The sequence below is a fragment of the Papio anubis genome, chromosome 8 (assembly GCF_008728515.1).
Source record: "Papio anubis isolate 15944 chromosome 8, Panubis1.0, whole genome shotgun sequence".
Classification (NCBI taxonomy): domain Eukaryota; kingdom Metazoa; phylum Chordata; class Mammalia; order Primates; family Cercopithecidae; genus Papio; species Papio anubis.
In genome coordinates this window covers 40464603-40480334 of record NC_044983.1, presented here as the reverse complement: position 1 = coordinate 40480334, position 15732 = coordinate 40464603, and the positions used below count along the sequence as shown (strand labels likewise).

General features: G+C 41.3%; 1 protein-coding gene across 5 annotated transcripts in view; it reads left to right on the top strand.

Moving 5' to 3' along the window:
- KAT6A (lysine acetyltransferase 6A) overlaps positions 1–5839 on the top strand; it is a 121690-nt gene extending 115851 nt beyond the window's left edge. For 4 of the 5 annotated variants that reach the window (XM_031669525.1, XM_021942268.2, XM_021942269.2 and 1 more), the window contains one exon: positions 493–5839. In XM_031669525.1, the coding sequence (XP_031525385.1) occupies positions 493–3152 (2660 nt within the window). In that variant the 3' untranslated portion in view covers positions 3153–5839. The remainder of the gene's footprint in view (positions 1–492) is intronic. The other variant, XM_031669524.1, reaches the window with a different exon arrangement.
- The last annotated feature ends 9893 nt before the right edge of the window (positions 5840–15732 follow it).

Genomic DNA, 15732 nt, shown 5'->3' with positions numbered 1-15732 from the left:
TACTACCTGAAGTGATGATTTGTGGAAACTAAGAAAATCGGAGATACAATATAAATCACAAGCAGAAAAAAAAAGAGGAAATAAGCTAATTTGTAACTTTTAGTAGAGACAACTTGATAAAAGTACTGCTTACTACTAATTTGCCTCTTTATAAAGTTCATCTCCGTTTTACAGATGAAGAAACTGAAACATAGAGTAACTTCCCACAGCCATGCAGCTGATGATGATAGTCTTGAATTGGTTCTAACTAGTGTCTTATAACATAATGCTGACCAGGATTCTTTCATAGTTCTGCCAATTCACTGTGACTTAGACTGTCACTAATTAGTTTTATCCTGTAGGTTCTTAACTTTAAAATAAAGACAATCAGCAGTTTTTAAAAGTAATGATTAATAAAGTCATTTCTGTTGTACATGCTAGTCTCAGAAGAAAGAACTAGAAAATGTAAGACCTTGTAACCTGTCTTTATTTTTTTTTTCCCTTCCTGTGTAGACACTCCTATCCTAAAGCCAGTATCTCTCTTGCGAAAACGTGATGTGAAGAATTCTCCTCTTGAGCCAGATACATCCACACCTTTGAAAAAGAAAAAGGGATGGCCCAAAGGCAAGAGTCGCAAACCAATCCACTGGAAGAAAAGACCTGGTCGAAAACCAGGATTTAAGTTGAGTCGGGAAATCATGCCAGTTTCTACTCAAGCATGCGTCATTGAGCCCGTTGTCCCCATTCCTAAAGCTGGACGTAGACCCAAGATCCAGGAGAGTGAAGAAACTGTTGAGCCAAAAGAAGACATGCCCCTAACCGAGGAGAGGAAGGAGGAGGAGATGGAAGCAGAGGCAGAAGAAGCTGAAGAGGGAGAGGAAGAGGATGCAGCCAGCAGTGAAGTCCCAGTAGCCTCTCCAGCAGACAGCAGCAATAGTCCTGAGACCGAAACTAAGGAGCCCGAGGTGGAGGAGGAAGAAGAGAAGCCCCGTGTCTCAGAGGAGCAGAGGCAGTCAGAGGAGGAGCAGCAGGAATTAGAGGAGCCAGAACCAGAGGAGGAGGAGGATGCAGCTGCAGAGACTGCCCAGAATGATGACCACGATGCTGATGATGAGGATGATGGCCACCTGGAGTCCACAAAGAAAAAGGAGCTGGAGGAACAGCCCACGAGGGAAGATGTCAAGGAGGAGCCTGGTGTTCAAGAGTCTTTTTTAGATGCTAATACGCAGAAGAGTAGGGAAAAGATAAAGGATAAAGAGGAAACTGAGCTGGATTCCGAAGAGGAGCAACCTTCCCATGACACGTCCGTGGTATCAGAGCAGATGCCTGGGTCTGAGGACGACCACGAAGAAGACTCCCACACTAAGGAAGAGTTAATCGAATTAAAAGAGGAGGAAGAGATTCCTCATAGTGAACTGGATCTGGAAACTGTACAGGCAGTGCAGTCTTTGACTCAAGAAGAAAGCAATGAGCATGAGAGCGCCTACCAGGACTGTGAGGAAACTCTCGCAGCATGTCAGACTCTGCAGAGTTATACCCAGGCTGACGAGGACCCTCAGATGTCCATGGTTGAAGACTGTCATGCATCAGAACATAACAGCCCTATCTCCTCTGTTCAGTCTCACCCCAGCCAGTCAGTCCGTTCGGTCAGCAGTCCCAACGTGCCTGCCCTTGAGAGTGGCTACACCCAGATCAGCCCGGAACAAGGATCCCTGTCCGCACCCTCTATGCAGAACATGGAGACCAGCCCCATGATGGATGTGCCTTCCGTATCAGACCACTCTCAGCAGGTGGTGGACAGCGGCTTCAGTGACCTGGGCAGCATTGAGAGCACCACTGAAAACTATGAGAACCCGAGCAGTTATGACTCCACGATGGGCGGCAGCATCTGTGGGAACAGCTCTTCCCAAAGCAGCTGCTCCTACGGTGGGCTGTCGTCCTCCAGCAGCCTCACCCAGAGCAGCTGTGTGGTCACTCAGCAGATGGCCAGCATGGGCAGCAGCTGCAGCATGATGCAGCAGAGCAGTGTCCAGCCTGCTGCCAACTGCAGCATCAAATCACCTCAGAGCTGTGTGGTGGAGAGGCCTCCCAGTAACCAGCAGCAGCAGCCACCGCCACCACCTCCACAGCAGCCGCAGCCACCGCCGCCACAACCACAACCAGCACCACAGCCTCCACCACCCCAGCAACAGCCACAGCAGCAGCCGCAGCCTCAGCCCCAGCAGCCTCCGCCCCCACCCCCTCCCCAGCAGCAGCCCCCGCTGTCACAGTGTAGTATGAATAACAGTTTCACCCCAGCTCCTATGATCATGGAGATACCAGAATCTGGAAGCACTGGGAACATAAGTATCTATGAGAGGATTCCAGGGGATTTTGGTGCTGGCAGCTACTCTCAACCATCAGCCACCTTCAGCCTAGCCAAGCTGCAGCAGCTGACCAACACCATTATGGACCCTCATGCCATGCCTTATAGCCATTCTCCTGCTGTGACTTCCTATGCAACCAGTGTTTCTCTGTCCAATACAGGACTGGCTCAGCTGGCTCCGTCTCATCCCTTAGCTGGGACTCCTCAAGCACAAGCCACCATGACGCCACCCCCAAACTTGGCATCCACTACCATGAACCTCACGTCTCCTCTGCTCCAGTGCAACATGTCTGCCACCAACATTGGCATTCCTCACACGCAGAGATTGCAAGGGCAAATGCCAGTGAAGGGGCACATTTCCATCCGCTCCAAGTCTGCACCACTGCCCTCTGCGGCTGCTCACCAGCAGCAGCTGTATGGCCGCAGCCCGTCGGCAGTTGCCATGCAGGCTGGCCCTCGTGCACTGGCTGTTCAGCGTGGCATGAACATGGGGGTTAATCTGATGCCTACCCCCGCCTATAATGTCAATTCCATGAATATGAACACCTTGAATGCCATGAACAGCTATCGAATGACACAGCCCATGATGAACAGCAGTTACCATAGTAACCCTGCCTACATGAACCAGACAGCACAGTATCCTATGCAGATGCAGATGGGAATGATGGGGAGCCAGGCCTATACCCAGCAGCCTATGCAGCCAAACCCTCATGGGAACATGATGTACACGGGCCCCTCCCATCACAGCTACATGAACGCTGCTGGCGTGCCCAAGCAGTCACTCAATGGACCTTACATGAGAAGATGAGCAAGATGGACTTGCAATCAAAAACTTAAATATATATAAATAAAGGAACCTTTTATACTGACAAACCAGAGAAAAATGGACCTTTTTCCAGTTAAAATATTGCTGTAGATTTAGAGGAATTTTTCTTTGGTTTATTTTATTTTTTAGAAAACCTGATCTTCTCTTTTTTTGGGTTCATTTTGTTCTGGGTTTTGGTTTTCTTCACAATCTTGAACATTTTACAGTAGAACTCATCTAAAAATGGATTTGGGGATGGGGAAACATGCACAAAATCTTTTCATAATTAAAAAGAGCCTTACTTTCTTTACATACCACATGGACAGAATTTGTGTAAAAGTGAATTATCTTTATTTTAAAATGTATGTTTCCCCTCACTGTTTGCAGCTCCCAGTGTTGTCATTTTTAAATGTTATATACATCTCAAGGGTTAACCAGACCCTTTCCTCCAAACCCAACCTTTCATTTCCTACTTCATTCCAGCAGGAGGCACTTAGGGGAGACTTGGACGGGGACATGGAGAACAACCCAAGCTCCTTAAACTTATTATTATTGTTAATATTATTATTATTATTATTAATAAAGTGAGGCAGGAAAATGCTTCTCCTTTTAAAATCCCCTCCACTCCCCACACACACACACCTCTTGAAACCCTTCCCCAAGAATGTTTCTTTATAGACGGACTTCATTGAAATCTTTGTTCTTGAATCAAGTGTAATATAATTTTCTTCTTTTTTAAAATACTCCCACTCAGCACTCAGAGACACAAAAATACTGTAAGTCTCAATTAACAGCAGAATCTCAGAGAAAAGCTGTTTGCAATCCACATCCAGCCTTTGGAGGAATAGAGATGGTCAATTAACAATCAAAAAGAGGAGATTAACCTCTTGTTTTTTACCACCTGGTGAATCAGCCATAACGCACACACGCCACCTAGCCTCTTGTTTCTAGTATGTACTTTGAAATGCTAACTGAGGGTCTTGATGCTTGAGCCTTTGACTGATAAAACTCAAATAGCAGTCCCCAGTGATTTGCCTCTTAACGTTCTTTCTTAAAATGTTGGTGGATGACTGTACATTTTAGTGATTTGAAAAATAACTGACAAACCATTGACACTGTTTATTTTTATGTTGGAAGAGATGGCGCAGATGCGTATCAGAAGGGAGATCACAGTGTGAGTTTCATAGCTATTTAAATGATACGTACCTCTAGTTTTTGTCTGTCTTTTGAGGTCTTGAGTTCATCCCCTGTGAATCAGAGTGCACAAGCACCTCTCCTGTGAGTGGCTAATGAGAAGAGGGACAGACCGACCACCAGCACAGTAGGGCAGATCTGGACAGCAGGATGTTATAACGCAGGTTCATGTGTTGCTCCCAACTCCCTTCTGTTTTTCTCTCGTGCAACTAGTTCGCCCATTCTCTTCCTTTTACTTGCTCCAGGGATAGGTAAAAAAACATATATATATATATATGTGTGTGTGTGTGTATATATATATATATATATATATTCCATCATTAGAAGATGGAAACTATTATACCATTTGGTATGTGCAGTCAAATATCCAAAAGGGGGAAGTACTGCTTAAAGAAATATCTGTAAGCATTAAATTCTCTCCTTTATTTGTACATTTTATATAGTTAAATTTTTAAAGTACTAATTAGGCATTAACTTTTTTCAAATGCACAGGTTTGTTGGTTTTTTTATACACTTTAATTGATTTTCTCAAGCGTGCTAGGTAGAAACAGGCAGAATTCCACATCTTCCCACTCTCAACTCTGAGCATGTGCAAGGCTGTGTAGGACCCAGTTTCTCTGTATATACTATTCCAGTTCCCAGTCATCTATGTAGAAAGTGCACTGTGCTGCCCTCGCCCTACATTTTCAGCTGTGTCATTGCTTCCTGGTTGGGGTGGGGACGGGGTGGGTCGGGAGGGAGGTATATTGGGAGGAGGGTGGGTCAAGGCAGAAGGAGAAGCTGTTGAAATGAGGGCCGTGAATTCAGTTTATGTTGGTTTGCGGTTGTTTGGTTTTGTTTCTTTAAAAAAAATTCAATCGGGCAGCTCCCTTTTCCACAAGCCTCTTTGTGACTGTAGAACTATTGTAGAAAAAAATGTTCTTTTCTATATTATAAAAGAAATTATCCAACACAGTAATATTGGTACCTGTCATTTTTTCACTTCTGTTTAAAAAAAATGTATTTTTAGCAAGATAACTTGGGTAATCTTCTAAAAAATAAATTTAAAAACTCACTGTTAGTGACTTTGATGCCTTTTAAAATGAGAGCTTTTTCATTTCATTCCATCTTTAAAATTTTTTATCTTTGTTGTAGAATATTAAAAACTATTTTAAGAAAGATAAAAATTCTCTTTAAAGAGATCTCTAGCGTGTGTGAATAGAGCTCCAGATGCCTCTAAAAGCCGCATGTACAAAGGAAGCCACGTCTATCCTGTCTGTTTATATTTGCTTTTCCTGTTTTGTAACCTCTTTGTACTTTGTTCCTGGTGACTTGTAAGCTAAGGGGAAGGGGTGCCTAGATGCCTTTGTATCTCTCCATGTCACGCGCTCCTGGGCCAGCCGGCCTCCCTTCCTCTCCTTGTATGTAATATCTTTTTTTCCCCTTTCTAGCAAGTACTTTCAAAAGAACTCTGTACATTTTAACATAAAAAATAAATTATGTTGAGCCATTTTGGATGTCTGTCTTGCATGTGGAGTTTTTCTCCCTTCCCAGAATGTCAGAACTCTTCATTTCTTGTTCTACACCCAGAGACCTATAAACATTAGCCTTTTCATTTCCCTCTCTATTATAGAAGTGCAAGTCCATGGCCTTGCTTTGAAATTCTGGTTTTCATTTATGTCTGTGTTTAAATGCCAACAATATGGATGGGTTTTCCATTTCCAAAGAACATGGCAGAGTAACCCTACTTTGGATTTTGTAGGGGCATTCATATGAAAAGCTTCTAAAGGGATTTTAATTCCCGTCCCCTGGGCTTCCCCCAAAAAAGCAATTGCAATAACAAGTAGCTCCTAGACTTGTGATAAATTGGAGGAGTAATTTTTATAGGTCTTATTTTATAATGTAACAGTATTTTTAAAGGAAAGCGTTTTTGGTTTTTTTTTTTCTCATTTCATTTTACCTAATTGGGTAATCTAGGAAGATTTGTCATTCTCGTTTTGCCAGAGTTCAAGGCTCTGAACACTGACTACTTTTTAGTGTTCTCTTTTGGGTTGTGTTTGCCTCTCATCATTTAGAATTGTGGACAGGAGGCAGAGTCCAGAAAATTAGATGGGAAATTGGCCTTAGTTTCTGGCGGTAGGCACTAAGGCAGATTCAAGTTTTAGCGGCCTCCACACTTCGTCGCACACTGAGGAGTTGAGGAACTGTACATGACATTACCTATAGCAGACATTTGTTCTGTATAGTCATGTCATCTCAAAAGGAATGGTTTGTGTCCCTTGATTTCTTGGCTGGCTTACATAACCATTATTTGGACACAGGCTGTGTCACTGTGCTATGCAGTTACTAGTGGATTGTCTTGAAAACATTCTTGCCTTGCTACTGAAAAGTATTGCTTAAAGTAATTTCAACATAAAGCAATTCTGTTTTTTCAGTATAAGAGAATGTAGCCAAAGACCGTATTCTAGACTTTCAAAAAGCATATATGAATATATTTACTATATATTGCATTTAAGTGAAATTTGAATTATATAATCCCATGGAACGAATGAATTGTTCAGAGTAGGGGAGGTGTTCCTATTTCTTTGTTGTCTGTCCACATCCTGCAGAGAGTAGATGGGGGAGGAAAATGAAGTGACACACAGTCAATGTGTGTGATACTGAGAGCCCTAGTCCACCAACCTATTGTCGAACATTCAGAAACTAGAGCACCAGGAATCCCATTCTTTTAAAGCCTTTCTGGGCACTTTAGGTGGTGCTTGGCTTCCTTTGTAGCATGGTGGCACCTGTATGAACTCCCTGAACACCAGAGTCTTGGCAGCCTCACAATTCCAGCTCTTTAGGTGAAAATTATTTCAGCTTATCCAAATCACAGCTCAGGCAGTGTGGTGATTTTCGTCATATTCCTTCCTTTAGTTCATAATATACAAGATGTGGGTCAATGGTGATGGTAATTGAAAAGAATAGTGAAAGAAACAAAAATTGCTATCTTTGGCAGAACAGAGTATCCAGGATCCTTATGATGAGTGGTGGGGAAAAGGAGCTCTACTTCTTATTGATGTGATATTCAAGAAATCTAAAAATTTGAATGATTCCTGTAAACTCAAAATATAATTTAGAGTAACATTTTTAGTGTTGGCAAGTGTCTGGAATTCTTTTTTTTTTTTCCAAGACGGAGTCTTGCTCTGTCGCCCAGGCTGGAGTGCAGTGGCAGGATCTCGGCTCACTGCAGGCTCCGCCTCCTGGATTCATGCCATTCTCCTGCCTCAGCCTCCTGAGTAGCTGTGACTACGGGCGCCTGCCCCCACGCCCAGCTGATTTTTTTGTGTTTTTAGTAGAGGTGGGGTTTCACCATGTTAACCAGGATGGTCTAGATCTCCTGACCTCATGATCGGCCTCCCAAAGTGCTAGGATTACAGGCATGAGCCACTGCGCCCGGTCGTGTCTGAATTCTTGAGCATGGTCATCCAAGTAAAAGCCTACAGTCCCCAGAACAAAACCCAACCCATTTTTGCTAATAAGTTTCTGTTAGTGGGCAGGATGGGTTTGTTATGTAAATTGATATGATTACGTAACACAACATAGACCCATAGATTTTCTTTCCAGAATGACAGCTACAGATGGGGCTTCATGGAGATTTTTAGCTATGTTAGTAAGGAGCCTACATACTGGTATACCAATTGCATAAAGTCTCAAAAGGGTGGCAGCTGTCATTTTTGCCTAAAATAAGGAAAACTTGAGATATGATGGACTTTGGTTTTTGAAGTCTTTTAAAGCCCTAGACAGAGATAGTCATAGGGAATGTTTTCCTGTGGCTATTAACAAACAAACTTTGTGAGTGTGAAATACACATTCTTGTTATTTCAAGGAGAAAATGTTCTAACATTTAACTTTTTACTAAATAGACATTTCTGAAAGTCACATTTAAGCCATTTCAAAAAAGAAATAGTGAATGTGTTCTCTGGGATGGTGAGTTCATTTTTAACTGTTCTTAGTTTATACATGCACAAAGATGTGCCAGTAAGGTAAGCATGATGAACTGATGAGCCGGTAAGATAAGCATGATGAACCAACGTCAGCTGTCGCCTGTGCTTCAAGTGCACACCAATGTTTCACTTTAGAGCTGGTGCATTTAATTGGAATTTCTATTAATATGCATTGAAAAATGAACATCTACTTAATGTTGGAAGACATGAGTCATTCAAATCACCTCTCATTAAAATTGGCCTTAAAGAGCTTTTTGAGCCCCAGAATCTTAATATTTTAAAAGTTTTATATAAAACCTTTAAATTGGTATCCTGAGTTTAAAGTCTGTTGTGAACAAAGTAAAGAAAAACGTTCATACACAATTTCCTTGCTAAGACTGAGGCTCTGTCCCATGTACAAGCAAGTTTTACTGGTTTAATTGATGTGTTACATTTAGTAAAATTGCTTGATTTAATTTTTTTCTTTTTTTCTTTTCTTTCTTTTTTCTTGAGACAGAGTCTGACTCTGTCACCCAGGCTGGAGTGCAGTGGCACTATCACAGCTCACTGCAGCCTCGACCTCTTGGGCTCAAGTGATCCTCCCACCTCAGCCTTTCCAAATGCTATGGTTTTCTTTGTAAATGAAGGTTAATAAAGCAATTGTAGTCAATTACATCAAAATGGTTGAATTTGATCATAGTTTTCCAAAGAAAATGAAAACATTGACAAAGAGACAGTGATTAAGACTTTACTAAAGGCAAGGACTTCTTGCAAAATGGGATGATTACATGCTTTCAAAGAAGTTTGTCTTACTTCCTGTTTAGAGAAAACAGCTAAAATTAACTAGAACTCCTAACCTGACATCCTCAAAGGATGACTGAAAGTTGTAAATCTGAAAGCTGAATAATATGGAATACTGCAAGAACAACTTTAAAGGCCAGGGAAGTAGTTCAATAAAAAGAACAGAGGAATACAAAGCCAAGCAGACCCAAGCCAGCTGCTGCCACTCACCTTTGCTGAGTCACTGCCCGGGGATCTCAGGTTGCAGTGCTGCTTCTATCAGGCGGCTCCCTGCTCCATGGGGTCAGCCTTGCTGCTGGCAGGCTGCTGTCTAAACTGCTTTCCTCTGCAGCCTCAGGTGTCACGCAAAGACATGAAAATGCTCATGCAATAGAGGGACTTGATTCCCTTACATCTTTTTTAAACCCCTTGTTATTGTGAAAATAAAGCACATACAGAAAAGTCAATAAAACATATGTAGCTGAATGCATTTGTCTAAAGTGAATACCTCTGTACAAATAAATCAGGCTGTAAAATAGAACAGCAGCTCAGTAGTCCCTCCACTGTGGCTCAGAGGGCCCTTCCTAAGCACAGTCTTCCCTCCCAAGCGGAGATAATCACCACACAGGCTTAGGCGGTAAATCTTTTTCTTGTATCTTACTACCTAGGTGTGCATTCTTAAGCATCGTAGCTTTGCTCTATCGTGTTTTGAAGATGACGGAAATGGAATCACACAGTTTGCATCTGTACGATTGTGAGATTTTGTTTATGAGATGTTTGTGAGATTTGTTTATGAAGTTGGATGTTGCTGTAGTTCATTTATTTTAACTACTGTATAATATTCTATTATATGACTACAGAAAATGTGTTTATACATTCTAAAGTTGTCAAATACATAGGTTTCAGTTTGGGTTATTACCAATGATGCTGCTGTGTTTAATCCCACATGCATCTGGTGCACATTTGCAGACATTGCTCATAGGTATGCTCCTAAAAGGGGAATTGCTGGATGGTAAGGCAGGCGTAACTCCAGCTGCACCACCTAATGCCAAGCTCAAAAGTAACCATTCAATTTCTTCTTTTTAGCCCCCATCAGCTGTGTATGAGAGTTCTTGTTATTCCACGTTCTTGTCAATACTTGATATTTTCAAATATTTCAATTTCTGCCAGTCTGGTGTGTGTGTGTAGTGGAATCTCTGTGATTTTCTTTTGCATTTCTCTGATTACTAATGAGGTTGAGTACCTTTTCATATGCTTATTGGCTATTTGAGGTTCCTCATTTGTGAAGAGTGTGTTTAAGTCTTGTGCCTGGATCGTTATTGAATTGCCTTTTTCTTATTTATAGGAGTACTTTATATACTTCGAATAAGAGTTTTTGGTCAGTTACATATGTTACACATATCTTCTGCCATTCTGGGACTTGCCCTTTCACTTTAAGGATATCTTTTGATGAACATAAGTTTTTAATGTGTTCTAAGTTCAATAATATCTTCCTTTATGGGTAGAGCTTTTTTCTGTGTGGGTTGGGAAATCTTTCCCTACTCTGAGATTATAATGATTTTATCTGATATTCTCTAGTTTCTAACAGCTTCATTATTTTGCTTACATCATTAAATCTTTAATATATCTGAAATTGATTTTTGTTCATGGTATGAGGTAGGGACCAGTTTCATTTTTTCCTCATATGGAGACACAGTTCTGACAGCACTCATTCTTTCTCCACTGCTCTATGTCAAGTGTCTATATACGCATCAGCCTATTTCTGGACGATTTATTCTGCTTCATTGATCTCTATGTCTATTCTGGCTTGATTACTGTAGCTACAAAATAAATCTTCATATTAAGTAAAGCAAGTCCTCCTCCTAAGTTGTTTTTCTTCTTCAGAAGTGATTGACCCTTCTAGGCTTTGTGTATGTCCATATATTTTTAGAATTAATGTATTAGATTCCTAAATGATCATATTGACATTTTATTTTGATTGCATTTATTCTAAAAATCAATTTAATGAAAATTGACAACAGTATTGATTCTTCCATTCATTGAACATAATATATATATATATTTTTTGGTCTTACAACACTGGCTCAGTACAGTGTTGAAGTCATTAGAGCAGGCATACCCTTAATCAGATGAAGAACTATCCATTCAATTCCTAGTTTCCTAAGAGTGTTTATCATAAAAGGATGTTGAATTTTATCAACACTTTTTCTGCATTATTGGAAACACATGATTTTTCTCTCTCATACACACATGCATTGCATATAATTAAACACAAGATAATTTCATATCAATTCGGAAGGGATAAATGGAATTAAAGTGCTTCAGTGTCTTTCCAATGTCTTGATTAATATTACTGAGAAAGATACTTTTTTTGAAAGACACATATTTTAATTTCCAGGGTAATCACTAAAAGAACAGAAACAGTGTGTAACTTCCAAAATAATACAAGGAGAAAATGGAATGATAAAATGTAAAAAATAATCTGAAGGGAACAAAGGAGAGAAAAGACAAAGACATGTAAATAGAAAACCTATTATAAATAGACTTAAACCCAAATGTATCAGTAATCAAGTGATTTGTAAATGGACTAAATATTCCAATTAAATGACACAGATTATTAGAAAAAGCTTAAAAATCTTATATGTTGTTTATAAGAGAAACATCAAAAACATAAGAAAAACAAAAGTTAAAAAAATACAAAAACTGAGAGGCGGAGGAAGATGGCCAAATAGGAACAGCTCCAGTCTCCAGCTCCCAGCGCGACTGACACAGAAGACAGGTGATTTCTGCATTATCAACTGAGGTACTGGGTTCATCTCACTGGGGAGTGCCGGACAATCGGTGCTGGTCAGCTGTTGCAGCCCGACCAGCAAGAGCTGAAGCAGGGTGAGGCATCGCCTCACCTGGGAAGTGCAAGGGGGAAGGGAATCCCTTTTCCTAGCCAGGGGAACTGAAACACACAACACCTGGAAAATCGGGTAACTCCCACCCTAATACTGCGCTTTAAGCAAACGGGCACACCAGGAGATTATATCCCACACCTGGCCGGGAGGGTCCCACGCCCACGGAGCCTTCCTCATTGCTAGCACAGCAGTCTGTGATCTAACCGCAAGGCAGCCACAAGGCTGGGGGAGGGGCGCCTGCCATTGCTGAGGCTTAAGTAGGTAAACAAAGCCCTGGGAAGATCGAACTGGGTGGAGCTCACAGCAGTTCAAGGAGGCCTGCCAGTCTCTGTAGACTCCACCTCTGGGGACAGGGCACAGCTAAACAACAACAACAACAACAAAGCAGCTGAAACCTCTGCAGACGCAAGCGACTCTGACAGCTTTGAAGAGAGCAGTGGATCTCCCAACACGGAGGTTGAGATCTGAGAACGGACAGACTGCCTGCTCAAGTGGGTCCCTGACCCCTGAGTAGCCTAACTGGGAGACATCCTCCACTAGGGGCAGACCGACACCCCACACCTCACACGGTGGAGTACACCCCTGAGAGGAAGCTTCCAAAGCAAAAATCAGACAGGTACACTTGCTGTTCAGCAGTATTCTATCTTCTGCAGCCTCTGCTGCTGACACCCAGGCAAACAGGGTCTGGAGTGGACCTCAAGCAATCTCCAACAGATCTACAGCTGAGGGTCCTGACTGTTAGAAGGAAAACTAACAAACAGGAAGGACACCCACACCAAAACCCCATCAGTACGTCACCATCATCAAAGACCAGAGGCAGATAAAACCACAAAGATGGGGAAAAAGCAGGGCAGAAAAGCTGGAAATTCAAAAAATAAGAGCGCATCTCCCCCCTCCAAAGGAATGCAGCTCATCACCAGCAACGGATCAAAGCTGGACGGAGAATGACTTTGAGGAGATGAGAGAAGAAGGCTTCAGTCCATCAAACTTCTCAGAGCTAAAGGAGGAATTACGTACCCAGCGCAAAGAAACTAAAAAGCTTGAAAAAAGAGTGGAAGAATTGATAACCAGAATAATTAATGCAGAGAAGGCCATAAACGAATGGACAGAGATGAAAACCATGACACGAGAAATATGTGACAAATGCACAAGGTTCAGTAACCGACTCGATCAAGTGGAAGAAAGAGTATCAACGATTGAGGATCAAATGAATGAAATGAAGCGAGAAGAGAAACCTAAAGAAAAAAGAAGAAAAAGAAATGAACAAAGCCTGCAAGAAGTATGGGATTATGTAAAAAGACTAAATCTACGTCTGATTGGGGTGCCTGAAAGTGAGGGGGAAAATGGAACCAAGCTGGAAAACACTCTTCAGGATATCATCCAGGAGAACTTCCCCAACCTAGTAGGGCAGGCCAACATTCAAATCCAGGAAATACAGAGACCACCACAAAGATACTCCTCGAGAAGAGCAACTCCAAGACACACAATTGCCAGATTCACCAAAGTTGAAATGAAGGGAAAAATCTTAAGGGCAGCCAGAGAGAAAGGTCGGGTTACCCACAAAGGGAAGCCCATCAGACTAACAGCAGATCTCTCGGCAGAAACTCTACAAGCCAGAAGAGAGTGGGGGCCAATATTCAGCATTCTTAAAGAAAAGAATTTTAAACCCAGAATTTCATATCCAGCCAAACTAAGTTTCATAAGTGAAGGAGAAATAAAATCCTTTACAGATAAGCAAATGCTTAGAGATTTTGTCACCACTAGGCCTGCCTTACAAGAGACCCTGAAGGAAGCACTCAACATGGAAAGGAACAACCGGTACCAGCCATTGCAAAAACATGCCAAAATGTAAAGACCATCGAGGCTAGGAAGAAACTGCATCAACTAACGAGCAAAATAACCAGTTAATATCATAATGGCAGGATCAAGTTCACACATAACAATCTTAACCTTAAATGTAAATGGACTAAATGCTCCAATGAAAAGACACAGACTGGCAAACTGGATAAAGAGTCAAGACCCATCAGTCTGCTGTATTCAGGAGACCCATCTCACACGCAGAGACATACATAGGCTCAAAATAAAGGGATGGAGGAAGATCTACCAAGCAAATGGAGAACAAAAAAAGCAGGGGTTGCAATACTAGTCTCTGATAAAACAGACTTTAAACCATCAAAGATCAAAAGAGACAAAGAAGGCCATTACATAATGATAAAGGGATCAATTCAACAGGAAGAGCTAACTATCCTAAATATATATGCACCCAATACAGGAGCACCCAGATTCATAAAGCAAGTCCTTAGAGACTTACAAAGAGACTTAGACTCCCATACAATAATAATGGGAGACTTCAACACCCCACTGTCAACATTAGACAGATCAATGAGACAGAAAGTTAACAAGGATATCCAGGAATTGAACTCATCTCTGCAGCAAGCAGACCTAATAGACATCTACAGAACTCTCCACCCCAAATCAACAGAATATACATTCTTCTCAGCACCACATCGCACTTATTCCAAAATTGACCACATAGTTGGCAGTAAAGCACTCCTCAGCAAATGTAAAAGAATAGAAAGTATAACAAACTGTCTCTCAGACCACAGTGCAATCAAACTAGAACTCAGGATTAAGAAACTCAATCAAAACTGCTCAACTACATGGAAACTGAATAACCTGCTCCTGAATGACTACTGGGTACATAACGAAATTAAGGCAGAAATAAAGATGTTCTTTGAAACCAATGAGAACAAAGATACAACATACCAGAATCTCTGGGACACATTTAAAGCAGTGTGTAGAGGGAAATTTATAGCACCAAATGCCCACAAGAGAAAGCTGGAAAGATCTAAAATTGACACTCTAACATCACAATTAAAAGAACTAAAGAAGCAAGAGCAAACACATTCAAAAGCTAGCAGAAGGCAAGAAATAACTAAGATCAGAGCAGAACTGAAGGAGATAGAGACACAAAAAACCCTCCAAAAAATCAATGAATCCAGGAGTTGGTTTTTGGAAAAGATCAACAAAATTGACAGACGGCTAGCAAGACTAATAAAGAAGAAAAGAGAGAAGAATCAAATAGATGCAATAAAAAATGATAAAGGGGATATCGCCACTGACCCCACAGAAATACAAACTACCATCAGAGAATACTATAAACACCTCTACGCAAATAAACTAGAAAATCTAGAAGAAATGGATAATTTCCTGGACACTTACACTCTCCCAAGACTAAACCAGGAAGAAGCTGAATCCCTGAATAGACCAATAGTAGGCTCTGAAATTGAGGCAATAATTAATAGCCTACCAACCAAAAAAAGTCCAGGACCAGATGGATTCACAGCTGAATTCTACCAGAGGTACAAGGAGGAGCTGGTACCATTCCTTCTGAAACTATTCCAATCAACAGAAAAAGAGGGAATTCTCCCTAACTCATTTTATGAGGCCAACATCATCCTGATACCAAAGCCTGGCAGAGACACAACAAAAAAAGAGAATTTTAGACCAATATCCCTGATGAACATTGATGCAAAAATCCTCAATAAAATACTGGCAAACCGGATCCAGCAGCACATCAAAAAGCTTATCCACCATGATCAAGTTGGCTTCATCCCTGGGATGCAAGCCTGGTTCAACATACGCAAATCAATAAACGTAATCCAGCATATAAACAGAACCAAAGACAAAAACCACATGATTATCTCAATAGATGCAGAAAAGGCCTTTGACAAAATTCAACAGCCCTTCGTGCTAAAAACT